At 41.8% G+C, this 12,713-nt stretch overlaps 1 protein-coding gene across 1 annotated transcript in view; it reads right to left on the bottom strand.

The window, feature by feature from the left end:
- Positions 1-12,713, bottom strand: part of PRKDC (protein kinase, DNA-activated, catalytic subunit) — a 4,917,417-nt gene that overhangs the window by 2,469,654 nt on the left and 2,435,050 nt on the right. The window contains exon 27 of the mRNA XM_044065724.1: positions 2,158-2,384. Coding sequence (XP_043921659.1) covers positions 2,158-2,384 — 227 coding nt within the window. The remainder of the gene's footprint in view (positions 1-2,157; positions 2,385-12,713) is intronic.

The raw sequence follows: 12,713 nt of genomic DNA, 5'->3' as shown, positions 1-12,713 counted from the left end.
GTCTTTCAATATTCATCAGACCCATGCATGCATGATCCTTCACATGCATTGACAAGGGTTGCAGTCACCAGCTAGGACAGTCACTGGCTTACCCACACATGCAAAAATATGTGCTTTGACCTGGAACGTCAGTCAAGCTAGCTGGGAACCCTTCCCCACCCAAGGAGTGGTATCAAGCACCCAAACAATTATTCAAACTTGGATCATCTGGCTGCAGACAGGGCCTTATCCCACTCCACCACACAGCTGGCTAAAACACTAAAATCAGCTTAATTTAATACCATACTACAATAACCGACAAAGTTTACAGCAAGAATTTTGATTAAACCAGGTGACATGCCTGTCCATTTTTCTCAGCACTACAGTTAACCTTTTAGACTGTGCTATCTAATGTACTCAAAGGTTATGTGCAACCTCTACATATTAATGCTGGCAAAGTGCTGTAAATGGCACCACAGAAATTAAAAAAATGTTTCAAAACTAACCAAAGGCTGAATCAAGTCTGTTGCCAAGGACCCTTCAGAAGCAACAAGTCACAGTACTGTAACTGCTCAGCTAAGAACACTCTTGAGAAAGAAACATGTTCTTTCTATACTAAAGTCAGATAAACTGGAAAAAAGCACAATCAACACACTCCGTAAACAAAAAAACAAACTAAGAAAACAAAATGTGCAACAGACATGATGCGTCCACCCCACGTCTTAAAATGTTAAGCTCTTTGTGCACTTATTATGGGACTTACTCAGAAATTGTCAAAAAATGTACCAGAAAACTGAAAGTCAGCTTCATAAATGCATTAATGGGCACATTTATGCCACTGCCAGGAAAAACTCATCCAACACTAAGCAGACATGTCTTGATTTGTAGAAATGCTAAACATTTTGTTATTCTTTGTACTACAAAGAGTATTAAAGACAATCGAGGGGTGGATCTTGAAAGGCAAAAGATTGAAATACACAGAACTTGCCTGGCGACTCAAACTGAATGCTGCTGAAAATATACACTTGAATGCTAAGTGTTTTGAAATTAAGACACCAAAATTATAAACTTTATCTTCTCATATATGATTTTCTTTTTAAATTGTTATATAACTGAACGTATGCCCAGTTGAATTTCACGAGTTTGTAGATTGAATTTTTCACAAATTGTCCAGATTTTTACCTTGTATTTTTGGTCTGTTACTCAAAATGTCTTAATTTCTGGCAAATGCAGTCGCTTAATAAATGACATACATTTGCGTTTCAGACTTTATATCCTTCAGAAAATGCATACCAACACATTCTAGTACATTTATAAGTTTATAAGGGCAATATTTAAAATCTGTCCCTATTTTTGACCTTTCTACCCTCCACAATCGTTTTAGGCTTTGTCCAGATTTCTTACACCAAGAGGTTCAAAAGTATGATCATGTGATTGTCACATGATTTTTGATCACAAGATTTATGAACCTACTTAAATGGTAAATTTTACTTCTTGATCAGTTCAAAAGAAGTTCCGTGATACGTGGATGAAAGAGCCTAACATTTTAATCAACATAGTGGGGACATATCATAGGGTGGCAGAGATGGTGCAGTGGTTAGCATCGTCACCTCACAGCAAGAGGTTCTCCGGTTCGATCCTTGGCTGGCGTGCCTTCTGTGCGGAATCTGCATGTCCTCCCTGTGGTCGGGTGGGTTTCCTCCGGGTACTCCAGTTTCCTCCCACATCCCGAAGACATGCTGTAGGTGGACTGGACACTAAATTGGCCCTAGGTGTGAGTGCCTTCTGTGGAAGGTTGGTTGCTGGGCTGGCAACTCGACACTGTAAAACTCCACTGCCAATCATGAGCGGACAGGTGATTTGCTGTGGCGACCCCTATCCGGGAACAGCCGAAAGAAGAAGTGGGGACATATCATGGCTTTTACACTCTTAGTATACCAGAGTCAAATCTTTGGAATAACTCTACTACTATTAACTGGATGACTGCTTTCCTCCAATAGGGCCGTCAGACCTCTGACAATAAGCAGTCCAAACAGCCCTTGCCCTTCTCCTCCCTGGTTAGTTCTCTTATCTATAAATTGTTTACCACAAAAAGAACTTCTGATTTTGTATTAGTAGATCAGGTACACAATTACAGAAAAGTTGGAAATATACTTGTAAAAGTTGTACATTACTTACTTTTCCTAAATCCTGCTGGCAGCTCTCCAAAACCATACTGGCAAACTCCATAATGCGCACAAGAATAGAGCACTTGCTGTAATTGTAATCCTCCTTCTCTCTGGGACTGAAGGAGGTACTTTTAGATGGTGCACTGAAACACTGCTCCGCCGCTGTGATATCATTCATAGCCAGTTCAGACAGAAAGAAGTTTATAGCTTTTAAGAACCCCGACTTCACTTTTGTACCTACAGGAAAAAGCAGTGAACAAGGCAACAATTTCACTCTACCACAGTTAAAAACAGCTTAAGAAAGAAAGCTGTTAATATATAATTATTTAATTCATTTTGTTGATGGGATAATCCCAGTGAGCGGACTGCATTTATTCAGAAGTGACCCTAAGACAGAATACACAAAAAATGATTCATGGTTAGTTAAGACGACTAAGAACAGCATATAGTAGGTGCACAAGGAGATCATGCACAACAAAAGTATAAGCTACATCATGTACAATAGACAACTGCTGCTGAAGAGCATCCAAGAAATATTCCAGTGCAAATCGCTTTATAACAGCTATTTATTCTAACATGCCTTATATTTATGCAATATGAACATAAGCTAAAAAATACTCCATTTCCAATACAGGCCATTATATGTGTGACGTCCCCTCTCTGGGCCAGTAATCAAGGGGCCTGAATCCTCACCATTGGCACCAGTGAAGGAAGTTCACTTGGAACAATGACAGACGCACAGTACTTCCAGATGCAGCTCTATGCATTAAGCACAATTTCCCTTAAGAGCACACTGGGAACACGCACAGTCCAGGGTCTGGATTTCTCTCCAGGCCCCCAATAAGACTCCCCACTGGTACAGCTGTAAAGCTGAGTCCTCAGCCAAGTGTCCAAGCCAAGTCTTCCAACACTGTGAAACCACTGCTCTGTCCCTACCCTAAGCAGCTGACACACACACCTGGGAAAGGCTAGCATAGATTTACAAGCTGTGCCCCCTTCTGCCCAGACTATAAGGTAGTTACACTGCTACCAGACACTCCAAAGCCAGCTACTCTAAGGCGCTTACAAGGGTACCCAATTACACTGAATTAAATTGATATTAATACAAATAATATTGTTTAACCAATGCAGTAAGGATGTCAGGAGTGTCCACAGAGTCACCAAATAGATACAAGTACTCTCAAATGTTAAAATATTCTCTAAAGAACTAGCCATAATGAAACTTTTAAATACAATTAATAATAAAAGAACATGAACATGCAGAATATCTATTTACAATAAACCGGAGTTTTAATCGCAGGAAATATTAAAATAACACAGATGAATAGATTTATACAGATACAGAAAAACAATGCTTAAACTAATCTCACTATATTTTCCTGTCTGATCTAGAAGTATAGTTATGTACACTTACCATAAATGTAGAAGTTTGAGTGTATTCACTGTTGCAGTCATCACACTTGGGTTATCTGCCTGCAGGCAGCCCTCAGTCGGCCCGAATGCCAGTGTCTTGAGATTTCTGCGTCAGATGCTGTCGCCTCTTCCATGACGTCAGGTCGTCAAGGGTATAAAACATGCAGCTGATGCCATTACATCAATTTTTCTTGCCCTAGATGTCAGGAGGCCCCAAAATAGGAAGCAATTACATGGTGTGCATCACCTCCAGTAAAAAGTAAATACCACTGCCATAAGATATGACCAAAAAAGAGGATAGGTAGAAAGTATAGAGAAGTCAGGGGGCTGGAGGGAGAGTAACCAGGAATGCAACAGTGAATACACTCCAACATCAACATTTATGGTAAGTGTATACAACTGTACTATGTTTTTCGTGTTTTACTGTTGCACACATCACACTTTGGTTGATTCTCAAAGCTGAGGAAGGGTGGAGGCAGTCAAGAAGTATCAGGGCTGGTTAGCAGGCCTTGTAAGACTGCTGCAGCAAATCCAGCTCTGTATTTAGAAAAGATAGGTAAGTGGTAATGCTTGGTGAAGGTGTGTACTGAACACCAGGTTGCAGCTTTCAGGATGTCCCTGGTAGGGACTCCCCTGAGAAATGCTGTAGAGGCTGAGGTAGCCCTAGTAGAATGGGTTCTGATCCCCTGTGGGGTAAGTTTTTCATTATGCTTGTAGAAGAAATGGATGCAGTGTGCCATCCATTTGGAGATGATTTGCTTTGATATGGCCTTGCCCTCTGCCCCTGTAGCAAAGTTGACTAGCAGCTGGTCAGATTTTCTGAACAGTTTAGTCCTGTCAAGGTAGAACCTAAGATGTCTGCTGCACATACAAGGAGTGCAGGATCCTTTCCCCTTTATTCTGAGGATTAGGAAAAAAGGTTAGTAAATGAATGGATTGGTTTAAAGCCACACTGGATACCACCTTGGGCATAAATGATGGGTTAGTCCTGAAGGAAACCCTGTCCGCATGGAAGATAATGAAGGGTTCCACAGCCATAAGGGCCTGTAACTCACACACTCTTCTTGCTAATGTGATGGCTAGACATAGAGCTGTTTTCCGAGAGGAATTTTAACTCTGCTGTAGCAGCAGGCTCAAAAAGGGGGAGGGGTCATGAGCTTCTCTAGTACAAAGTTAAGGTCCCAGGCAGGAGTGGGAGCTCTCCTCGGGGGTCTTAGATTGTTAGCTCCTCTCAAGAACTGTTTGACCAAAGGGTGAGAGAAGAGGGGTGGCTCAGATTTGCAATGAGCTGAGATAGCAGTGGCATGACTCTTAATAGAAGAGAAGGATAGGCCTTTGTGGAGCAGCTCTGCTAGATAATCTAGGATTTGAGGTAAGGTTGGCATGGCTGTGTCATTTCCCTGAGACTGGCTCCAAAAACAGTATCTTTTCCACTTTTCTGAATAGGATTTCCTAGTACTAGGCCTCCTGGCCTCAGAGCACCTGTTTGCTGAGGGTTTCTGGTGATGAATTCAGGGAATAAGCCAGGCTGCTAGGTTCAGGGTTTGCAGCTGAGGATGCAAAATCTGGCCCTCCTGCTGGGACAGCAGAGAGGGGAGGTCAGACGCAGGTGCCAGGGTGGCACTGTTGTCAGACTGTGTAAAAATGGGTACCAGTGCTGGCGTGGCCAGTCTGGTGCAACAAGGATTGTCCTTGGCCTGTCCTGTTTGATCTTGAGTTGTACTTTCCAGAGGAGGGGCAGAGGGGGGAAGGCACAAATTGAGAGGTTTTTCCATTTAAAGGATAGGGCATCCACTTTCCATGCTTGGCTGTGGGGAGTTCTGGTGCAAAATTTGCTCAATTGATGGTTCTGGGGGAAAGCATAGAGGTCCACCTCTGGAGTCCCCCACCTGTGGATTAAAAGCTTGAATGAATTGGGTTCCAGTTTCCACTCGTGTGGGTCCATCAGATTTCTGCTTAAGTCGTCTGCCAGTGAATTTTATTTGCCTGGAAGGAATTGAGCTTGCAGGTGCACTTGGCTGCTCAAGGCTGTGTTCTACAGAGCCATGGCTAACCTGCAGAGTGGGTAGGAATGAGTCCCCCCCTGCTTGTTTATGTACCACATGACTGTGGTGTTGTCTGTCTTTATCAAGAGTTGTCCTGGAAGGATAAGGTATTTGAAGGCTATCAGAGCATTCTGTACAGCTAACATTTCTTTTTGATTGACATGCAAGTGAATTTGTCCTGGGCTCCATTTGCCTTGAATGCATCTGCCTGCCATATCAACACCCCATGCATAGTCTGAAGCGTCTGTTGTCAGGGTTCGGGCGGCAGGGAGGTTGAGTGAAAGGGAGTCCCTTGTTGTGGTTGCACATCAAAGGAACTCTGTTCTTAGGCAAGGAATGATGGGAATCACTGTTTCCAGGTCCTGAGAATGTTGACACCAGAGACTTAAGTACCACTGAAGTTTCCTCATATGCAGTCTTGCATATGGAATTAGGAGAATACATGAGGCCATAAACCCTAGGGCTTGCATTATTTTTCTTGCAGATAGCTGGCTTTGGGTGACCAGTAGTTTGAAGTAATTTGTCAAATAGACCTGTTTTTTTGCAGTGAGGAACGCCATCTGGGAAGTGGCATTCAAGCTTGCTCCCAGGAATAGAATTTCTTGGCTGAGTACCAGATGTGATTTATTTTCGTTGATGATATACCCCAGAGAAGTTAGGAATCTCTTTACAAATGTCAGGTGCTGAAGTAGCAATTCCTGACTGTCCACCTGAATCAGGCAATCATCCAAGTATGGGTAATTTGAATGTTTCTCTGGCTGCAGCATGCAATGGCTGGAGCCAGGCACTTTGTGAATACCCTGGGTGCAGTAGATAAGCCAAAGAGAAGTGCAAAGAACTGATAGTGCATAGAGCCTGTCCTGAAATGTAGATATTTCCAGCAAGATTCCCTTATGGGGATGTGCAAGTAAGTTTCTTTTACGTCTAGGGTGACCAGCCAGGAGTCCTTGGCTAGCATAGGCAGCAGCAGTTGGAGTGCAAGCATTTTGAATTTTGGTACCACCAGGAAGGTGTTGAGAATTGACAGATCCAGGATAGGGCGCCAAGAGTTTTCGTTTCTGGGCATCAGAAACAGTCTGGAGTAAAAACCCTGTCCCCGTTGCTCTGTTGGTACAGTTTGAATAGCCCTGATACTGAGAAGAGAAAGTATTTGCTTTTGGGCCTCTGCCCACTGGTTTGGGGGAAGGTCTGGCAATCCGCTTGGGGTTGGCAGTGACTGGAAGTAGAATCTGTATCCCTGGGATACAATGTTTAAGACTCAATAGTCCTGGGTAATGGTATTCCCAGTTTTTTGCATGTAGGGTGAGTTTTCCTCCTAGGGGTGCAAGTACTTGTGGATGGCTGGGAAGGATGCAGTTGAAGTCACTGCAAACTTTTTCCATAAGAGGGTGGCTTACCACTCCCTGTTTTTGAGGTGGGGACATTCCATTGTTCAGATCTGTGCATACCCCGAGACTGTAGTCTTTGTGGTCTGTTGCCCCTGGGTATGGACTTAGAAGGCCTGGGAGGGACTGGAAAGGACCAGTTCTTCGAAGGCCAATGCCTACTGAATCTAGGTGGCTGAACCTGTAAGTTTGCATAGATTTAGCTTTTTCCTCCATCTTTTTAAGAATGTCTTCTGCTTTTGTGCAAAACAAGCATTCTTGATTTAATGGAGCATCTAGTAATTCTAGCAACTTTGCTTTGACATGGTCTGGCAAGATTTGTTCCTTCAAGCCAAGCATGCCTTCTCAAAACAGACCAAGTGACAGCAGCCCTGCAAGATGCTTCTAAGGCATCAAGACCTCACTGCAAGGTATGTTTACCAACTTGGTTAGCAGAATGCATTAACCTTTGTAAATCTTTATTTTCTGCACAATCAGGAATCAACAACATTTTTTTGTTTAATTAGTTCCATAATATGCTGCTATGTGAAACTGGTAATTTAATGCCCTGATGGCAAGAGTTGCAGAGGTATATACCTTCTTACCCAATCTGTCTAAAGCCCTAGAATCCCTGTCCGAAGGGGTAGGGTTTTTGGCTGTAGTAGCCTTAATACCTTTAGGCCCCTGGGAAATGGTCTCTGGATCTGCAGTAGGATTTTTAGAGAGAAATTTGTGAGAGTCAGGTACTCTGCAATACCTGTCAGGCTTTCTAGGAACTGGAGTCAGGGGTAAGACTTGATTCCATGAAGACATCATCTACAACATCCAGGACAGGGGGTATAGCTAGAGGCCTGTGCTGAGGCAAGTCTAAAAATTCCCAGAGTCTCTTTTTGACTGAGGGTAGTCCTGGCATTCCCAGCGGAAATGCTCTCTTAGGGTATGCAAGGTTTCACCAAAAGAAAAGTTCTTTGGAGGGGAGGCAGAGGGAATGGAATCCTCTGCATCTGAATCCTCATAGGTGGATAAGGGTATGTCCTGGTAATCAGAGGGGTCACTGTCATCGGATTCATGGTCTGTAGAATCAGAAGGAAAATCAATTCTTTGTCATTTGGGGGGGAAGGCTGGCTTCCCCTAATTGAAGTAATATGGTCTTCAGCCATTCTAAGCATTTGCTTCTGAGGCATGGGAGCTTGAGAATGCGCTTTGCACAGTTTCCTAGGCATAGTGTGAACTCTGGGCCTGAGAAATTTGGTAGATTTAGTCAAGAACTAAGTAGTTGGTTTAATATGAAAATCGGAAGGCCTGAATACACCCTCAGGAGCCGGTGCCTGCAAGCGGCTCCGGACCCATCCAAGGTAGAGATATCCATAGGTTCCATAGTCAAAAAAGCATCTCATGGCATACCAGACTCCGAATGGGTCTCAGTAGAGGCCTACGAATCTGTAGAAGCAGGTATCAGGGGCCGTGAAAGCGCCTCACTGAGTACTGGAACTGGCGTCTAGCTTAACGGAAGCGTCATCGGTAGTTTTGGACCTATGCGGTCTGTCTCTGTCTTTATCCTTACGTTTTTTCGGAAGATCAGTAGTCGGATGGCTTAAAGCCATTTCAGAATACGGATAACGAGAGTGAAAGAATTTAATGACTAAGATAGCCCAATGACCACTAGTTTGGGCACTGAACAAGGCACAAAACAGACGGCAAGGAACATCGTGGTCTGGGCCTAAACAGGTGGCGCAGTTGTTGTTGGGTCTTTCGGCTTTTCCCGGTTAGGGGTCGCCACAGCGGAACTCCAGTCCGCTAATGACTGGCAGTAGATTTTTATGTATCGAGTTGCCGGCTCTGACGCACAACCTTCAATGAAGGCACGCCCATTCACACACATCTCCACACAAAAGACACTCTAGCTGAGAATCGAACAGGACGTCTTATTGTGAGGGAACAAAGCTACCACAGCACCACCACCGCAGTCACAGGTGACGCAGCAAGAATGAGAATCTCTGTAAGGTATTTGCTTTCCAAAGACCAGACAATTAAATTTTTCTGACATCGGTTAGAGTAAGAAAAAAGGATCCCCAATGGGGTATTTGGCTTTAGAAGACTTCAGGTTTGAAACTCTAAAAATGAAAATTTCAGGTAGCAGCCGACCGGCACTTATGAACTGCTTCTGCTTCAGGCTCCCATGCAGCAAGAAAAGCTGATGGAATGGTGTCAGCTGCATGTTTTATACCCTTGATGACCTGATGTCATGGAAGAGGCAACAGCATCCGACGCAGAAATCCCAAGACTTTGGTATTCAGGCCAACTGAGGGCTACCTGCAGGCAGATAACTCAAGTGTGATGACTGCAACAGTGAAACACAAAACATATTACTATTCCCTGGTCACTTATTAGAGCAAGGCAAGATTAAGTAGGTGAGTGGTCTTTCTTGATCAGGTTTAAAAAACAGACTGGTCAGAGAGTTCTGTCTCATCTACTATTAAAACATCATTTTATTAATGGATTACAGGATGACATCACCTACATCTGGTCATCTGACTTCTGGTTCCCATACTACCCCCCGTTACTGCAGGCTGCCAGGATTTAGCACAGACGTTCTACCTTACACACCTAGAGCTTTGCAAGATCTGTTGCAGCTTCTCAAAGTCATAAAACAATTTCAAACTTCCACAGTAGCAATTAGTTTGCTCCTACTGATAATACAAGGCTTCCTAGTCCTTGTTTTCACAGACATTTCATCTCTGGCTGCAATTATTTTTCAAAGCTATCTAGACTGAGATTTACCTCTTCTCTTCCAGTATTCTCTGTCAGAATAGATTAATTTCCAGAGTTGCAATACAGTCTGACATACAGGAATGTTTTACTTTGTGAACAACTTCTATAAATTTATCAGGTACAAGACAGATGCATCAGCCTGGCCCCAAGATGCAAAGGAATGGAGCTCTAAACTGCAATCCATGTGACCAGGTTTCAATTACAGGCCCTAACAGTGGAGGAGCTAAGGCAGAAAGGAGGTAGGAGTGAAGGGCCTGGTCGGCTCACCTCTCCTGGGGGTTGGTGGGGAGGGCTGCACACATTTGGGGCAATAGGCAGTGTGATTCAGGGCAACCACTGTTAAGTGGTTCATGGGAAGGGAAAGGGTTACTTGGAAAGAACCCCCCCCCCTTGTGGAAACCATGGGATGGCCTCTGCAGACACTACACTGAATTACCTTTTCCCTCTCTAGGTGTATACAAGTAGTAAGGAGTAAGCAGCAAAAACTTCGAACCACTGCTATTTACTATCTGAATGATACCCTTTTTCCTGGTTAACCTTTGGTCTTTTGGAAAAAAAAAAGGCTCAAGGGTTATGTGTACAAGTTCATAGTCAGTTTTAGGATGAGGGGTAATCCAGCCCTCCAAATGATATTTATGTTAAGAAATAATCAGCCAGACCATGGCATTTCATTACTACAGTTTCATCTTTTAATTACACTTACAGTTGTTAAGATATTTGTCATTGTAGATCTTTTTGATTACAAAAGACAATTTATTAAGTGTGAAATGAAGCCACCCTGGAATGAGAATTAAACGAAGCTTTGATATACAGCATCTTCCAGATTTAGTTGTTGTTTCAACTATCAGATTTAGTTGTGCTGAAGTATTGTGTTTACACAATGATAGGACTCAAGAAAAAAATAAAAATTATAAATTAAATCTCATTATAATGCTGCTTATTCACAAGTGCATAAGATATTGAAAGATTGGGTCTATATCAGATTATCGACATTTTACTACTTTGAATCACTAAACATCGAACTTTAATGATCAAAGTAGTAAAACATCGAATCCCTATAAAAACACTTTTTACTAGCGGTGGTTTTGGGGTGCAGGGGGGCTTGCCCCCTTGCTTACACCTTTTTTTTTTTTTTTTTTTTAAATGTTTTTATAGGGATTTGATGGTTTACTACTTTGATCACTACAGTTCGATGTTTAGTTATTCGAAGTAGTAAAACTTTGATAATCTGATATAGACCTAAAAGATTTAATGGTTTCCACGTCTTCTAAATATAACAGATTCACTAAATACATTGTTCATAATGACTACTGTGGTTAATGTTTCATGTTCCGCAGGAAGAAGGGTTTTGCTTTTTTTAAATATCTTCATTAAATCCCATTTTAGACAGTGACACAGTTACACATGCATTGATAGAGAAAATAAGCCATAGTTACATTTTTAATGTGTATATACATCAGTTGTCTTTCTAGTAATGAATGATTGCTCACTCCAACATTACATATTTTTTTCAATTCCTGCCTTCGCTTAAACTTCACTGTTCCTAAAAATTATTCTGTGTATATTTTCTAGATTTATACACAGGTCAGGCATATTTTTTTTATCAACCAGTGGAGATGTTACGGATAGCAATTAATGAAGAGTAGAAGATTTTACCTTGGAGGTGAAGATGGCAAGAATCAAGTGGGATACGCTGATTCTTCCAAAATAAAAAAGGCAGTTTGAGCTTACCCTATTTGAAGGAATATTTCAGATCTACAGTTAAGGCTCCTATACACAGCACAAGCAGAAACCTATAATTCAAAGTGGAAAGGGATGATTATGAAATGGAGGAACTCAAACAAGGAGAGACTGGGATTTTGAATGCAGATCCTTAAGGAGAACAACCATCATACAAAATATATTCATAAAGTAGCATAAAATATTCTAAGTAATCCAAAAAGGGAATGGTGAAAGGAAATTCTGCCAATAGGGATGATTGCAATTAAGCTACAGGCAATAGAAAACAGGGGGCTGGAATTTATTGGAGAAAACTGGCAAAAGAACGCAAATAATTAGAGAAAGAAAGATAATAGAATGGGCAGAAGCCAATAATTTACTTGGACTGCAGGCTAGAGATTGCCTTCCCCATCAAGGATTGATATCAGAATATAGACAAAGAAAGAAATAAGGGAACCCTAAGTGAAACACCAGCACTGGTTAACTTTTTAGTAGAATCTAGAACATAAGCTGCTGTTAAAGTAATAATTAGTACAGCATACAAAATATTGCATAATAACTAGAAGAATCAATTAGAGGATGTTGGAAAAGATTGGGAAGAGAGACTGGATAAGCAATTCGCAAAGAAATAATGGGGGGGGTCTATGCATGTCTCCCAAATATGCAACAAAGCCTAAAAGATTTAGGATCTTTGAAAGTGTTTACATAGGTATTTTAAGTAGACTCCAAAGAATGTCTACTCAGGTAGACAGCAAATGGAGGTGTGATAGGGAAGATGGAGGTACTTGGGAACATTTTCAGACAGTGTAATGAGTTGGCAGACTTTAAAGATTCCCCGTGTACTACTCTAATAGACATATTGGATGAGAAAATTGGTGTAACTAAGGAAAACAATTTTTGAGCTAGGATACAGAATTGGAATTGGCAAGACATAGGCCTTGTTGACTCTAACCATGGTGGCTACAAAAAAAAGCAATTACTAGAAAATAGAAATTTAAGTCTAAATCAAGTGTACTAGAAGTAGTTAATATATCCTCCTAATCACCCTTATAATTTTATCAGAAAATGCAAATTATTCTATTGCCCTGCTCAAAGTCCCAACTTACTCTGTCAAATGCTTTCCCTGCATCAAGACTCACCAACAAAGTTATTTTCTTACATTCAGTTTCCCTCTGGATCATCAATGTTCTGATAATGTCAAATGTTTGCCTCACCTCCACAAAAGACTTTGATCCACGTCTAGCAATTTTGAC

This window comes from Protopterus annectens, chromosome 3.part0 (assembly GCF_019279795.1).
Source record: "Protopterus annectens isolate FY-2018-M chromosome 3.part0, PAN1.0, whole genome shotgun sequence".
NCBI lineage: Eukaryota > Metazoa > Chordata > Ceratodontiformes > Protopteridae > Protopterus > Protopterus annectens.
The sequence above is the reverse complement of the archived record's forward strand: the minus strand, read 5'-3'. Positions and strand labels throughout refer to the sequence as shown.